Source organism: Lathamus discolor, unplaced genomic scaffold (assembly GCF_037157495.1).
Source record: "Lathamus discolor isolate bLatDis1 unplaced genomic scaffold, bLatDis1.hap1 Scaffold_254, whole genome shotgun sequence".
NCBI classification, from domain to species: domain Eukaryota; kingdom Metazoa; phylum Chordata; class Aves; order Psittaciformes; family Psittacidae; genus Lathamus; species Lathamus discolor.
In genome coordinates, this window is record NW_027069283.1 from 7,454 (window position 1) to 22,334 (window position 14,881).

General features: G+C 58.4%; 1 protein-coding gene across 1 annotated transcript; it reads right to left on the reverse strand.

The window, feature by feature from the left end:
- Positions 1 to 733: 733 nt before the first annotated feature.
- On the reverse strand, positions 734 to 14,790 carry LOC136006503 (protein NDRG2-like). The gene is given in 17 exon segments (XM_065664535.1): positions 734 to 896; positions 898 to 962; positions 2,720 to 2,771; positions 3,106 to 3,141; positions 3,221 to 3,268; positions 3,365 to 3,416; positions 3,527 to 3,571; positions 3,901 to 3,968; positions 3,970 to 3,996; positions 4,172 to 4,228; positions 4,314 to 4,400; positions 5,090 to 5,150; positions 5,258 to 5,320; positions 7,904 to 8,024; positions 11,483 to 11,588; positions 14,552 to 14,602; positions 14,712 to 14,790. Coding segments are annotated over 16 exon segments (1,008 nt in total). The 5' UTR covers positions 14,597 to 14,602; positions 14,712 to 14,790; the 3' UTR covers positions 734 to 821.
- Between the last annotated feature and the right edge of the window lie 91 nt (positions 14,791 to 14,881).

The window sequence follows — 14,881 nt, forward strand, 5'->3', positions numbered from 1 at the left end:
GGGTGTTTGGGTCATTAAAGGGGTTTAAGGGGAGGACTTGGGCCATTAAAGAGGTCTAAGGGGATTTTAAAGGGGTCTAAGGGGAGGATTTGGGGTCTTAAAGGGGTCTAAGGGGGAGATTTGGGCGTATAAAGGGGTCTAAGGGGGGGATTTGGGGTCTAAGGGGGGATATGCGGCATTAAAGGGGTATAAGGGGAATGAAAGGGGGTCTAAGGGGGGTTTAAAGGAGTCTAAAGGGGGTATTTAGCATCTTAAAGGGGTCTAAGGGGAGATTTGGGCATTTAAAGGGGTCTAAGGGGGTATTTGGGGGTCTTAAAGGGGCCTAAGGGGGCACTAAAGGGGTCTAAGGGGGTATTTGGGGGTCTTAAAGGGGCCTAAGGGGGCACTAAAGGGGTCTAAGGGGGGTTTAAAGGAGTCTAAGGGGGGGATTAGGGGCATTAAAGGGGTCTAAGGGGGGCAATTGAGGTCTTAAAAGGGTATAAGGGGGGTATTTGGGGTCTTAAAGGGGTATTTGGGGGTCTTAAAGGGGCCTAAGGGGGAAATTTCAAGCCATAAAGGGGTCTAAGGGGGGTATTTGGGGCATTAAAGGGGTCTGAGGGGGGGATTTGGGGTTCTAAAGGGGGGCATTTGGGGTCTTAAAGGGGTCTAAGGGGGGTCCTATGGGGACACTGGGGGTCAACGGGGGTCAACGGGAGTCAATGGGACTCAATGGGGATCAATGGGGGTCAATGGGGATCAATGGGGATCAATGGGACTCAATGGATACCAATGGGGCTCAGTGGGTACCAATGGGGTCAAGGATCTATGGGGCTCCTTGGGGGTCACTGTGGGGCCGTGGGGCCGCCCCCGACGCTGCCCCTGGACAGGGTCCGGCTCCGGCCCCGTTCGCCCTCCCCCGGACGTGGAGCTGGAGACCGAGGCCGTGCGGGAGCGCGAGAGCCGCGTCATGGCCGACGCCGCCACTGCAGGGGGCGGGGCCAGGGCTCAGGACACGCCCCCCCCGCGCCCCATTGGCCAATGGGGGCAGAGGGAGCCCGCCCCCAGCCACGCCCCCCTCCCCACCACCAGCGCCCACACACAATGGGGTCAATGGGAGCCAGCCCTCAGCGCCTAAGCCACGCCCCCTTCCCGTTGGCCACGCCCCCATACCCCAACACCCAATGGGGATAATGGGAGCCAAGCCACGCCCCCATAGCCCCAACACCCAATGGGAGCCAAGCCACGCCCCCTTCCCGTTGGCCACGCCCCCATAGCGCCAACACCCAATGGGGATAATGGGAGCCAAGCCACGCTCCCTTCCCGTTGGCCACGCCCCCATAGCCCCAACACCCAATGGGGGGCACATCAAGCCACGCCCCCATAGCGCTAACACCCAATGGGAGTTAAGCCACGCCCCCTTCCCGTTAGCCACGCCCCCATAGCCCCAACACCCAATGGGAGCCAAGACACGCCCCCTTCCCATTGGCCACGCCCCCATATCCCCAACACCCAATGGGGTTCATGGCAGCCAAGCCACGTCCCCTTCCCCTTGGCCACGCCCCCATAGCGCCAACACCCAATGGGAGCCAAGCCACGCCCCCTGCCCATTGTCCACACCCCCATACCACCAATACCCAATGGGGTTAATGGCAGCCAAGCCACGCCCCCATAGCGCTAACACCCAATGGGAGTTAAGCCACGCCCCCTTCCCGTTAGCCACGCCCCCCATAGCCCCAACACCCAATGGGAGCCAAGACACGCCCCCTTCCCATTGGCCACGCCCCCATATCCCCAACACCCAATGGGGTTCATGGCAGCCAAGCCACGTCCCCTTCCCCTTGGCCACGCCCCCATAGCGCCAACACCCAATGGGAGCCAAGCCACGCCCCCTGCCCATTGTCCACACCCCCATACCACCAATACCCAATGGGGTTAATGGCAGCCAAGCCACGCCCCCTTCCCGTTGACCACGCCCCATAGCCCCAACACCCAATGGGGTTAATGGGAGCCAAGCCACGCCCCCATAGCACTAACACCCAATGGGAGTCAAGCCACGCCCCCTGCCCATTGGCCACGCCCCCATAGCCCCAACACCCAATGGGGATAATGGGAGCCAAGCCACGCCCCCCTTCCCTTTGGCCACGCCCCCATAGCCCCACCACCCAATGGGGTTAATGGGAGCCAAGCCACGCCCCCTTCCCTTTGGCCACGCCCCCATAGCCCCAACACCCAATGGGGTTAATGGGAGCCAAGCCACGCCCCCATAGCACTAACACCCAATGGGAGTCAAGCCACGCCCCCTTCCCGTTGGCCACGCCCCCAAAGCACCAACACCCAATAGGGGCACACCAAGCCACGCCCCCAGCGCCGAACCCATGCCCTTATATGGCTAAGCCACGCCCCCCCCCCCCCCAGCACAAACACAATGGAGTCAATGGTGTTAATAGGCAGCCATTGGAGCCAAACCACGCCCCCTTGTTAAGCCACACCCCTCCACCACCGGCCAATGGGGTTAAAGGAGCCACGCCACGCCCCCACTCCCTAAGCCACGCCCCCCACCCGAAGCCACACCCCCATAGGGGTTAATGGGAAGGGGGCACCCATTTAAGGGCTATGGGGGGGGGTAATTAATAAGGGGCGGGGTTAATTAATGAGGGGGTTAATTAAGGAGGGGAGGGGCTCATTAATATTAAGGAGGGGCTCATTAATATTCATGAGGGTGGGGGCTCATGGGACTCACTGTAGCCCATTCCCTGCACGAAGTACTTGAAGGCTTCCGTCAGCCTGGCTGGCTATTGGTGGGGAGCGGAGGGGGCGGGGCTACGTCATGGCCACGCCCCCTCTGTTGACTCCCATTGAGAGCCATTGAGCCCCATTGATCCCCATTGATCCCATTGATCCCATTGAACCCCACTGATCCCCATTGACCCCCATTGACCCGCATTGAACCCCATTGATCCCCATTGACCCCCATTGACCCCACTGATCCCCATTGACCCCCATTGACCCCATTGATCCCCATTGACCCCCATTGACCCCACTGATCCCCATTGACCCCCATTGAACCCCATTGACTCCATTGACCCCCCCTTGACCTCTGACCCCCCGTGACCTCCCCCCATTTACCTGCGTGATCTGGGGCTGCCCCCCTCCGTCCGCCATCTGTAAAAGGGGTCAAGGGTCACGGTCACGTGGTCGGGGGTCAGAGGTCACGTGTTGGGGGGGGGGGGTCAAAGGTCACCTTGAGGAAGGAGGTTTGGGTCGGGTCCAGCTTGGCGTTGCACTCCACCTGCAGGGGGCGCCAACACGGGGGGGGGGGTGGTCACATGACCTCAACCAATGGGAGGGGGGGAGCATGGGGGGGGGGTGTGGTCACGTGACTCACCACCGCGTCCACGTGGGGGGCGTCGTCCCCGACGACCAATAGGACGGGGCACCTGGGGGGGGGGGGCGTGGCCACAGGTCACGTAGTGGGGGGGGGGAGGTTGCAGCCACGTGGTTTGGGGGTGTGGTCACGTGACGGGGGAGGGGTTACGACGTCACTCACCGCAGGCTCCCCGCGCCGCTGCGCTGCAGCCCCAGGTCCCCGCGGCTGTCACGTGACCGGGGAGGGGGCGGGGCTTAGGGGAGGCCACGCCCCCCCCCCGAGTCCTATGGCGCCCCATAGAGACCCCATAGAGCCCCATAGGGACCCCATAGAGCCCTATAGGGACCCATAGAGCCCTATATAGACCCCATAGATCCCTATAGGGACCCATAGGGACCCCATAGAGCCCTATAGGGACCCATAGAGCCCCATAGGGACCCCATAGAGCCCCATAGGGACCCCATAAAGCACCATAGGGACCCACAGAGCCCCATAGGGACCCCATAGAGCCCTATAGGGACCCATAGAGCCCCATGGAGCCCCATAGCCGGTACCTGCTGTACATGGCCCATAAGTGGGCGCTGTTGGTGCCGGCCTCGAGGCGCTGCCGGATGTGCTGCACGTAGGGGGGGGGAGGCCGCCAGCTCTGCCTGCCCCATAGAGACCCATAAGGACCCATAGGGACCCATAGAGACGCATAGGGACCCTATGGAGACCCATGGGGACCCCATAGAGGCCCCATAGGGACCCACAGAGATCCATATGGACCCATAGGGACCCATAGAGACCCGCCCCGCCCCATAAGTGCCCCATAGACGGACCCACCTGGGTGAAGAGGTGCCCCAGGATCATCTCAGTGGTGGATGTCGTCAGACCCGAGAGCTGAGGACCCATAAGTGCCCCATAAGTGACCCATAGAGACCCCATAGGGACCCATAGCTGCCCCATAGCGCCCCATGGGCCCCACCTTTTGCGCTGCCCAGTCCATCCAGCCCTTGGCCTTGGGGTCGATGTTGACCAGCACCAGCCCCTCCACTGCCTCTGGGTGTAGCAGCTGTGGGGCAGCCCCATAGAGACCCATAGGGACCCCATAAGGACCCATAGAGTCCCCATAGGGACCCATAACCGAGCCCCACTGCACCCCAAAGCCAGCCCCATAGCCCCCCACAACCCAGCCCCATAGCACCCCATAACCAATTCCATAGTGCCCATAGCACTCCATAGCCCAGCCCCATAGCGCCCCATAACCCAGCCCCATATGACCCCCATAACCAGCCCCATAGCGCTCCATAACCCTGCCCCATAGCACCCCATAACCAAGCCCCATAACTGAGCCCATAGCACCCCATAACCAACCCCATAGTGCCCATAGCACCCCATAACCCTGCCCCATAGGCCCCCATAACCCATCCCCATAGCTTCCCATAATTCAGCCCCATAGCACCCCATAACCCAGCCCCATAACCCAGCCCCATAACCCAGCCCCATAGCACCCCATAAGCCAGCCCCATAGCCCCTCGTAACCCAACCCCATATCACCCCCATAACCAACCCCATAGCGCCCCATAACCCTGCCCCATAGCACCCCATAACCACCCCATAGCACCCCATAACTAGCCCCATAGTGCCCCATAACCCAGCCCCATAACCCTGCCCCATAGCACCCCATAACCAACCCCATAGTGCCCATAGCACCCCATAACCCAGCCCCATAACCCAGCCCCATAGCGCCCCACATCTCACCCCAAACTTGGCCAAGACGAAGGCTCCGGCCCCAACCCCGATGCCGACGATGCTGTTGATGCTGATTGGACGAGAGCGGTCACGTGGGGCCTGGTCCGTCCCACACCCCCCCCCCCCCCCATCACCTGCTATGGGGCAGAGCCCCCTCGCTATGGGGCAGGGACTCACTGGAGGGGCTGGAGGATGTCCGGCAGCATCGAGGCCAATTGCTCCAGGGATGGGTACTGGTACCTGCGGCAATGGGGGGCAATGGGGGCTATGGGGCACAATGGGGGTAATGGGGGCTATGGGGCACAATGGGGGCTATGGGGCAATGGGGCCTATGGGGCACAATGGGGGTATGGGGCACAATGGGGGTAATGGGGGCTATGGGGCACAATGGGGGCTCTGGGGCAATGGGGCCTATGGGGCACAATGGGGGTAATGGGGGCTATGGGGCACAATGGGGCTATGGGGGTAATGGGCTATGGGGCAGTGGGGGCTATGGGGCAATGGGGGCTATGGGGCACAATGGGGGTAATGGGGGCTATGGGGCACAATGGGGCTATGGGGGTAATGGGGGCTATGGGGCACAATGGGGCAATGGGGGTAATGGGGGCTATGGAGCAATGGGGGCAATGGAGGCTATGGGGCAATGGGGGCTATGGGGCACAACGGGGCTATGGGGGTAATGGGGCACAATGGGGGTAATGGGGGCTATGGGGCACAATGGGGCTATGGGGGTAATGGGGGCTATGGAGCAAGGGGAGCTATGGGGCCCAAGGGGGGTAATGGGGGCTATGGGGCAATGGGGGCTATGGGGCAATGGGGGCTATGGGGCAATAGGGGTCAATGGGTTCCCAATGGAGGGCAATGGGGTCAATGGGTCCCATTGGGGGTCAATGGGTCCCAATGGGGGCAATGGGGGTCATTTGGTCCCAATGGGGGCAAGGGGTCCCATAGGGGGCAATGTTGTCCCATGGGGATCAATGGGGTTCAATGGCTCCCAATAGGGGTCAATGGGGCCCCATAGGGATCAGTGGGGTCCTATAGTGGTCAACGGGGCCCCATAGGGGTCAATGGGGTCCAATAGGAATCAATGGGGCCCCATAGGGGTCAATGTTGTCCCATAGGGATCAATGGGGTTCAATGGCTCCCAATAGGGATCAATGGGGCCCCATAGGGATCAGTGGGGCCCCATAGGGATCAATGGCTCCCAATGGGGGTCAATGGCTCCCCATAGGAATCAATGGCTCCCCATAGGGACCAATGGGGCCCCATAGGGACCAATGGGCCCCATAGGGGATCAGTGGGGCCCCATAGGGCTCAATGGCTCCCAATAGAAATCAATGGCTCCCAATAGGAATCAATGGCTCCCAATAGAGATCAATGGCTCCCAATAGAGATCAATGGGGCCCCATAGAGGACCATGGGGCCCCATAGCGGGGTGGTGGGGCCCCATAGGGCTCAATGGCTCCCAATAGAGATCAATGGCTCCCAATAGAGATCAATGGGGCCCCATAGAGGACCATGGGGCCCCATAGCGGGGTGGTGGGGCCCCATAGGGATCAATGGCTCCCAATAGAGATCAATGGCTCCCAATAGGAATCAATGGCTCCCCATAGGGATCAACGGCTCCCCATAGGGACTAATGGGCCCCATAGGCATCAATGGCTCCCCATAGGGAACAACGGGCCCCATAGGGACCAATGGGCCCCATAGGGGATCAGTGGGGCCCCATAGGGATCAATAGCTCCCCATAGGAATCAATGGCTCCCCATAGGGGTCAATGGCTCCCCATAGGCATCAATGGCTCCCCATAGGGGTCAATGGCTCCCCATAGGAATCAGTGGGGCCCCATAGAGCCCAATGGGCCCCATAGGCATCAATGGCTCCCCATAGGGACCAATGGCTCCCCATAGGGGTCAATGGCTCCCCATAGGGACCAATGGGCCCCATAGGGCCCAATGGGGCCCCATAGGAATCAATGGCTCCCCATAGGGACCAATGGCTCCCCATAGGAATCAGTGGGGCCCCATAGGGCCCAATGGGTCCCCATAGGCATCAATGGCTCCCCATAGGGACCAATGGCTCCCCATAGGAATCAGTGGGGCCCTATAGGGCCCAATGGGCCCCATAGGCATCAATGGCTCCCCATAGGGACCAATGGGGCCCCATAGGAATCAACGGCTCCCCATAGGAATCAATGGCTCCCCATAGGAGCCAATGGCTCCCAATAGGAATCAATGGCTCCCCATAGGGACCAATGGGCCCCATAGGGGATCAGTGGGGCCCCATAGGGATCAATGGCTCCCAATAGAGATCAATGGCACCCCATAGGAATCAATGGCTCCCCATAGGGGTCAATGGCTCCCCATAGGGACCAATGGCTCCCCATAGGAATCAGTGGGGCCCCATAGGGCCCAATGGGGCCCCATAGGCATCAATGGCTCCCCATAGGAATCAGTGGGGCCCCATAGGGCCCAATGGCTCCCCATAGGTGTCAATGGCTCCCCATAGGGGTCAATGGCTCCCCATAGGCATCAGTGGGCCCCATAGGAATCAATGGCTCCCAATAGAGATCAATGGCTCCCCATAGGGGTCAATGGCTCCCCATAGGCATCAGTGGGCCCCATAGGAATCAATGGCTCCCCATAGGCATCAATGGCTCCCCATAGGGGTCAATGGCTCCCCATAGGCATCAATGGCTCCCCATAGGGGTCAATGGCTCCCCATAGGCATCAATGGCTCCCCATAGGTGTCAATGGCTCCCCATAGGCATCAATGGCTCCCCATAGGCATCAGTGGGGCCCATAGGGCGTGTGGGGCACGCACCCGGGCGGGTAGGGCGCCGCCCCCGCCTCCATCCCGGGCGGGTCCAGCTGCAGCACCAGGAAGCTCCGGAGCAGCTCCCGCATCTCCTCGTGCGCCAAGAGCGGCCCGAAGCAGGAGGAGCCTGCGGGCAAGGGGGCGCCGTGGGGCGCTGTGGGGCGCGGTGGGGCGCTATGGGGGGCAATGGGGGGCAATGGGGTGCTATGGGGGTCAATGGGTGTCAATGGGGCGCTATGGGGGGCAATAGGGTCAATGGGGGTCAATGGGATGCTATGGGGGGCAATGGGATGCTAAGGGACTCAATGGGGGTCAATGGGGTGCTATGGGGGACAATGGGTGTCAATGGGATCAATGGGCACTATGGGGGTCAAGGGGGATCAATGGGTTCAATGGGGTCAATAGGGTCAATGGGGGTCAATGGGATGCTATGGGACTCAGTGGGTGTCAATGGGGAGCTATGGGGGTCAATGGGTGTCAATGGGGTCAATGGGGGTCAATGGGGGGCAATGGGTGTCAATGGGAGTCAATGGGTGTCAATGGGGTCAATGGGGGGCAATGGGGGTCAATGGGGTCAATGGGGGTCAATGGGGATCAGTGGGGGTCAATGGGATGCTATGGGACTCAATGGGTGTCAATGGGGTGCTACGGGACTCAATGTGGTGCAATGGGGGTCAATGGGAGGCCATGGGGTCAATGGGAGTCAATGGGTGTCAATGGGGGTCAATGGGTGTCAATGGGGTCAGTGGGGGCAATGGGTGTCAATGGGGTGCTATGGGGGTCAATGGGGGGCAATGGGTGTCAATGGGATCAATGGGGGTCAATGGGATGCTATGGGACTCAATGGGGTCAATGGGGTGCTATGGGGGTCAATGGGTGTCAATGGGGGGCAATGGGGTCAATGGGGTGCTATGGGGGTCAATGGGGTCAATGGGTGTCAATGGGATGTTATGGGGTGCTATGGGGGTCAATGGGTGTCAATGGGATGCTATGGGACTCAATGGGTGTCAGTGGGGTGCTATGGGGGTCAATGGGATGCTATGGGACTCAATGGGTGTCAATGGGGCGCTATGGGGGCAATGGGGTCAATGGGGGTCAATGGGATGCTATGGGGGGCAATGGGGGTCAATGGGGGCAATGGGATGCTATGGGGGTCAATGGGGGTCAATGGGGTGCTATGGGGGTCAATGGGGTCAATGGGGGGCAATGGCGTGCTATGGGGTGCTATGGGGGTCAATGGGGTCAATGGGGGTCAATGGGATGCTATGGGACTCAATGGGTGTCAATGGGGTGCTATGGGGTGCTATGGGGGCAATGGGGGGCAATGGGGGACAATGGGGCGCTATGGGGGTCAATGGGGGTCAATGGGATGCTATGGGACTCAATGGGGTGCTATGGGGGTCAATGGGATGCTATGGGACTCAATGGGTGTCAATGGGGCGCTATGGGGGGCAATGGGGTCAATGGGGGTCAATGGGATGCTATGGGGGGCAATGGGGGTCAATGGGGCGCTATGGGGGGCAATGGGGTCAATGGGGGTCAATGGGATGCTATGGGGGGCAATGGGGGTCAATAGGGTCAATGGGTTGCTATGGGGGACAATGGGGATCAATGGGGTCAATGGGGTCAATAGGGTCAATGGGGGTCAATGGGATGCTATGGGACTCAATGGGTGTCAATGGGGAGCTATGGGGGTCAATGGGTGTCAATGGGGTCAATGGGGGGCAATGGGTGTCAATGGGGTCAATGGGGATCAATGGGGGTCAATGGGATGCTATGGGACTCAATGGGTGTCAATGGGGGTCAATGGGGATCAATGGGAGGCCATGGGGTCAATGGGGGTCAATGGTGTCAATGGGGTCAGTGGGGGCAATGGGTGTCAATGGGGTGCTATGGGGGTCAATGGGGGTCAGTGGGTGTCAATGGGGTCAATGGGGGTCAATGGGGGGCAATGGGTGTCAATGGGGTCAATAGGGTCAATGGGGGTCAATGGGATGCTATGGGACTCAATGGGTGTCAGTGGGGTGCTATGGGACTCAATGGGTGTCAATGGGGTGCTATGGGGGTCAGTGTGTCCCTATGGGTGTCAAAGGGGGCAATGGGGTCAATGGGTCCCTATGGGTGCCAATGGGACTCAATGGGTGTTCATGGGGTCAATGGGGCACAGTGGGGTCAATGGGGTGCGATGGGTCACTATGGGGGTCAATGGGTGTCAATGGGGGAATTGGGGTCAATGGGCACTATGGGGGTCAGTGGGGGTCAATGGGGTGCTATGGGTCACTATGGGGGTCAATGGGGGTCAGTGGGTCCCTATGGGTGTTAATTGGGTCAATGGGAGTCAGTGGGTGTCAATGGGGTCAATGCGTGCTATGGGGGTCAATGGGGTGCTATGGGGGTCAGTGGGTGATAATGGGTGTCAATGGGGTCAATGGGCACTATGGGGGTCAATGGGGTGCTAATGGTGTCAGTTGGGTGAATGGGTGCCAATGGGGCTCAGTGGGTGTTGATGGGGTCTATGGGGCTCAACGGCTGTCGATGGGGCACGATGGGTCTCAATGGGGTCAATGGGTGTCAGTGGGGCTCAGTGAGTGTCAGTGGGGCACAATGGGGATCAGCAGGGTCAATGGGTGTCAATGGGGCTCAGTGGGAGTCAATGGGTGCCAATGGGGTGCTATGGGGGCAATGGGGGTCAATGGGAGTCAGTGGGGTGCTATGGGGTCCGTGGGTGACAATGGGTGTCAATGGGGTCAATGGGCACTATGGGGGTCAATGGGTCCCTATGGGGGTTGGGGGTACAGGGGGGCCAATGGGTGCCAATGGGGCTCAATGGGTGTTGATGCTGTCAATGGGGCACAGTGGGGCATAATGGGGCTCAATAGGGTCAATGGGGCACAATGGGTGTCAGTGGGTCTCAATGGGTCAAAGGGTGTCAATGGGGCACAATGGGGTCAATGAGGCTCCTTGGGGTCAATGGGGCTGAATGTGTGTCAGTGGGGCACAATGGGGTCAATGAGAGTCAGTGGGATCAATGGGTCCTTATGGGTGTCAGTGGGGTCAATGGGGCACAATAGCTGTCAGTGGGGTCAATGGGTCCCTATGGGGGGCAATGTGGGTCAATGTGTGTCAAAGGGGCACAATGGGATGCTATGAGGAGCTATGGGTGTCAGTGGGGTCAATGGGGGGCAATGGGGGTCAATGGGCATCAGTGGGGTCAATGGGGCGCCATGGGGGCTACAGGGCACAGTGGGTGTCAATGGGGCCTATGGGTCCCAATGGGGGTCTATGGGTCCCTATGTGGTCTCTATGTGGTCTCTATGGGGTCTCTATGGGGTCTTTATGCGGTCCCTATGGGTCTGTGTGGGTCTCTATGAGGTCTTTATGGGTTTCTATGGGTCTCTCTGGGTCTCTATGTGTCCCTATGAGTCTCTATGGGTCTCTATGGGTCTCTATGTGTCCCTATGGGTCTCTATGGGGTCTCTATGGGTCTCTATGTGTCCCTATGGGTCTCTATGGGTCTCTATGGGGTCTCTATGGGTCTCTATGGGTCTCTATGGGTCTCTATGGGTCTCTATGGGTCGCACTCACTCGTGTGCCCCACATCGGGGAAGGTGAGGATCGCCGGGCGCCCGGGCCGGGGGGTCCCCACCATAGACACCGACACGGGCCCATAGGGGGTCTCCAACACTGCCCCCTGCTGGCGGGGAGGAACAACGGGGGGGGAGCCCCCCACCCACAGGTAAACCCGAGGGGGAACAGACCCAAACCCACCCAAAATGACCCCAAAAAAGCCCCAGATACCCCCGGACCCTAAAAACCAGCCTAAAAGTGCCCAAAAGTGCCCCCAAAGACCCCAAACCACCCCAAAACGGCCAAAAAAACACCCAAAACCTCCACAAACCACCCCAAAACTGATGGAAAACGTATCGAAATACCCCAAAACCCCTGAAAATCACCCCAAAATACCCCCAAAACCACACAAAAACGCACAAAATCACTGAAAATCACCCCAAAATACCCCCAAAACCACACAAAAATGCCCAAAACTACCCAAAATCACTGAAAATCACCCCAAAATACCCCAAAATGCCAAAAAACGCCCCAAAAACACACCCCAAAAGAGAAAAAAAACCCCAAACCCACCCAAAATCACCCCAAAACCCCACACAAACCTGCACAAAAATGGCAAAAAACACCCCCAGAACCCACCCAAAATCACTGAAAACCACCCCAAAATACCCCCGGATGCCAAAAAAACAGACAAAAAATGGCCAAAAAACCCCAAAACCACTGAAAATCACCCCAAAATGCCCCCTAAGTACCAAAACCCCCACAAACCCACCCCAAAACCGGCCAAAATCACCCCAAAACACCCCAAAAACGCCCAGAATCACCCAAACGCCCAAACCACCCCCAAAACCCCCCAAAACCACCCCAAAAACGCCCAAAACCACCCAAAAATGCCCCAAACCACCCCCAAAAATGCCCAAAATCAACCCCAAAAAAGTCCAAAACCACCCAAAAATGCCCCAAACCACCCCAAAACGTCCAAAATCAACCCAAAAAAGCCCAAAACCACCCAAAAATGCCCCAAACCACCCCAAAAATGCCCAAAACCGCCACAAATCACCCCAAAACCGCCCCAAATCACCCCAAAACCGCCCCAAACCATGCAACCCCCCCCAAAATCACACTAAAACCACCGCAAACCCCCCAAAAATGCCCAAAACGCCGCAAACCACCCCAAAAAAGGCCCCAAAACGCCCTTGGTGCCCCTCAAAACGCTTCCCGACGCTTCCCAACGCTTCCCGACGCCCCTTTCCCCACCCAAAACCCCTCCTCTTCCGCCGAAACGCCCCTTTCTTGCCGGAAATCGCCTCTTTTCGCCTCAAAACGGCCCCTGGAACCCGTTTCGACCCCCCAAAACGCCCGTTTCCACCCCGAAAACCCCCGTTTTGACCCCAACCCCCCGTTTTTGCCCCCAAAACACTCATTTTTGCCCCCAAAACTCCCTTTTGACGCCCGAAACGCCCGGGTTTCCCCGAAAACGCCCATTTTTGCCCCTAAAAATCCCCCTTTTGACGCCCAAAACGCCCGTTTTTGCCCCCAAAACCCCTTTTTGACGCCCGAAACGCCCGTTTCGACCCCGAAAACTCGCGTTTTGACCCCAAAACCCCCATTTTGACACCCAAAACGCCCGTTTTTGCCCCCCGAGCCCCCATTTTGCCCCTAAAACCCCTTTTTGACGCTCAAACCGCCCGTTTCGACTCCGAAAACCCCCTTTTTCACCCCAACCCCCCATTTTTGCCCCCAAAACCCCCGTTTTGACGCCCGAAACGCCCTTTTTTGCCCCCCAAACCCCTGCTTCCAGCCCATAAACTCCGTTTCTGCCTTCAAACGCCCGCTTCCCCCCAAACCCCTGTCTTTCACCCCAAAACGCCCGTTTCCCCCCTAAAACACCCATTTCCTTCTCAAAACCCCATTTCCCCCCAAAACGCCCATTTCCACCTTAAAACGCCCATTTCCCTCTTAAAACGCCGTTTCCCTCCCTTAAAACACCCATTCCTCCCCAAAACGCTCATAACCACCTTAAAACGCCGTTTTTCTCCCTTAAAACGCCATTTCCCCCCAAAACGCCCATTTCCACCTTAAAACGATGTTTTTCTCCCTTAAAACGCCCATTTCCCCCCCCAAACGCCCATTTCCACCTTAAAACGCTGTTTTTCTCCCTTAAAACACCCATTCGCCCCCCCAAAAAAGCCCATTTCCACCTTAAAACGCCGTTTCCCCCCCACAACACTCATTTCCACCTTAAAACGCCATTTTCTCCCTTAAAACGCCAATTTCCCCCCCCAAACGCTCATTTCCCCCTTAAAACGCCGTTTCCCTCCCTTAAAACACCCATTCCCTCCCCAAAACACCCATTTCCACCTTAAAACGCCGTTTCCCTCCCTTAAAAAGCCCATTTCCCCCTCCCAAACGCTCATTTCCACCTTAAAACGCCGCTTTTCTCCCTTTAAAACACCCATTCCCCCCAAAACGCCCATTTCCACCTTAAAACACTGTTTCCCCCCCAAAACACCCATTTCCCCCCCCCAAAAAAAGCCCATTTCCACCTTAAAACGCCGTTTCTCCCCCAAAACGTTCATTTCCACCTTAAAACGCTGTTTTCCTCCCTTAAAACGCCTATTTCCACCTTAAAACGCCGGTTTTTGCCCTTAAAACACCCCTTTCCCCCCAAAAAAAAGCCCATTTCAACCTTAAAACGCCGTTTCCACCCCGAAACGCTCATTTCCACCTTAAACCGCTGTTTTTCTCCCTTAAAACGCCCATTTCCCCCCCCCAAAACCCGTCATTTTCACCCCAAAACCGCCCTTTCCCCCCCAAGAAACGCCATTTTCCCCCAAAAAACGCCGTTTCCCCCCTAAAACCGCCATTTTCACCCAAAACGCCGTTTTCTCCCCAAAAAAAACGCCATTTTCACCCCAAAAACGCCGTTTCCCCCCCCAAAACGCCATTTTCCCCCCAAAAACGTCACTTCCCCTCCCAAACCCCACCATTTCCCCCCCAAAACGTCACTTCCCCCCCAACAACGTCATTTCCCCCCCCAAAAAATCGCCTTTTTCACCCCAAAACCACCCCCCCCCCCCCGCTCACCTTGCCCTCCATGGGGGGGGGCGCGGCCTCATTGAGCTCCATCATTGAGCGCTATGGGGCGGGGGGGGGGTTATTATGGGATGGGGGGGTCACCCCTCTCCCCCCCCCCACCCATGACCCCACGTGACCCCGGGGGGGGGGTGACCCCCATGGCCGGTACCTGCCACCTTCAGGTGCCTTTGCCCCGCTGAGGCCCCGCCCCCTGCATAGGCCCCGCCCCCTGGGCCCGCAAAGGTTCATGGGGGGGGCCTATAAATAACACACACCCCCCCCCCCATTGCCATATATGGTAAAGGGAAGGCGGGGGGTGGAGTGGAACGGACCAATCAG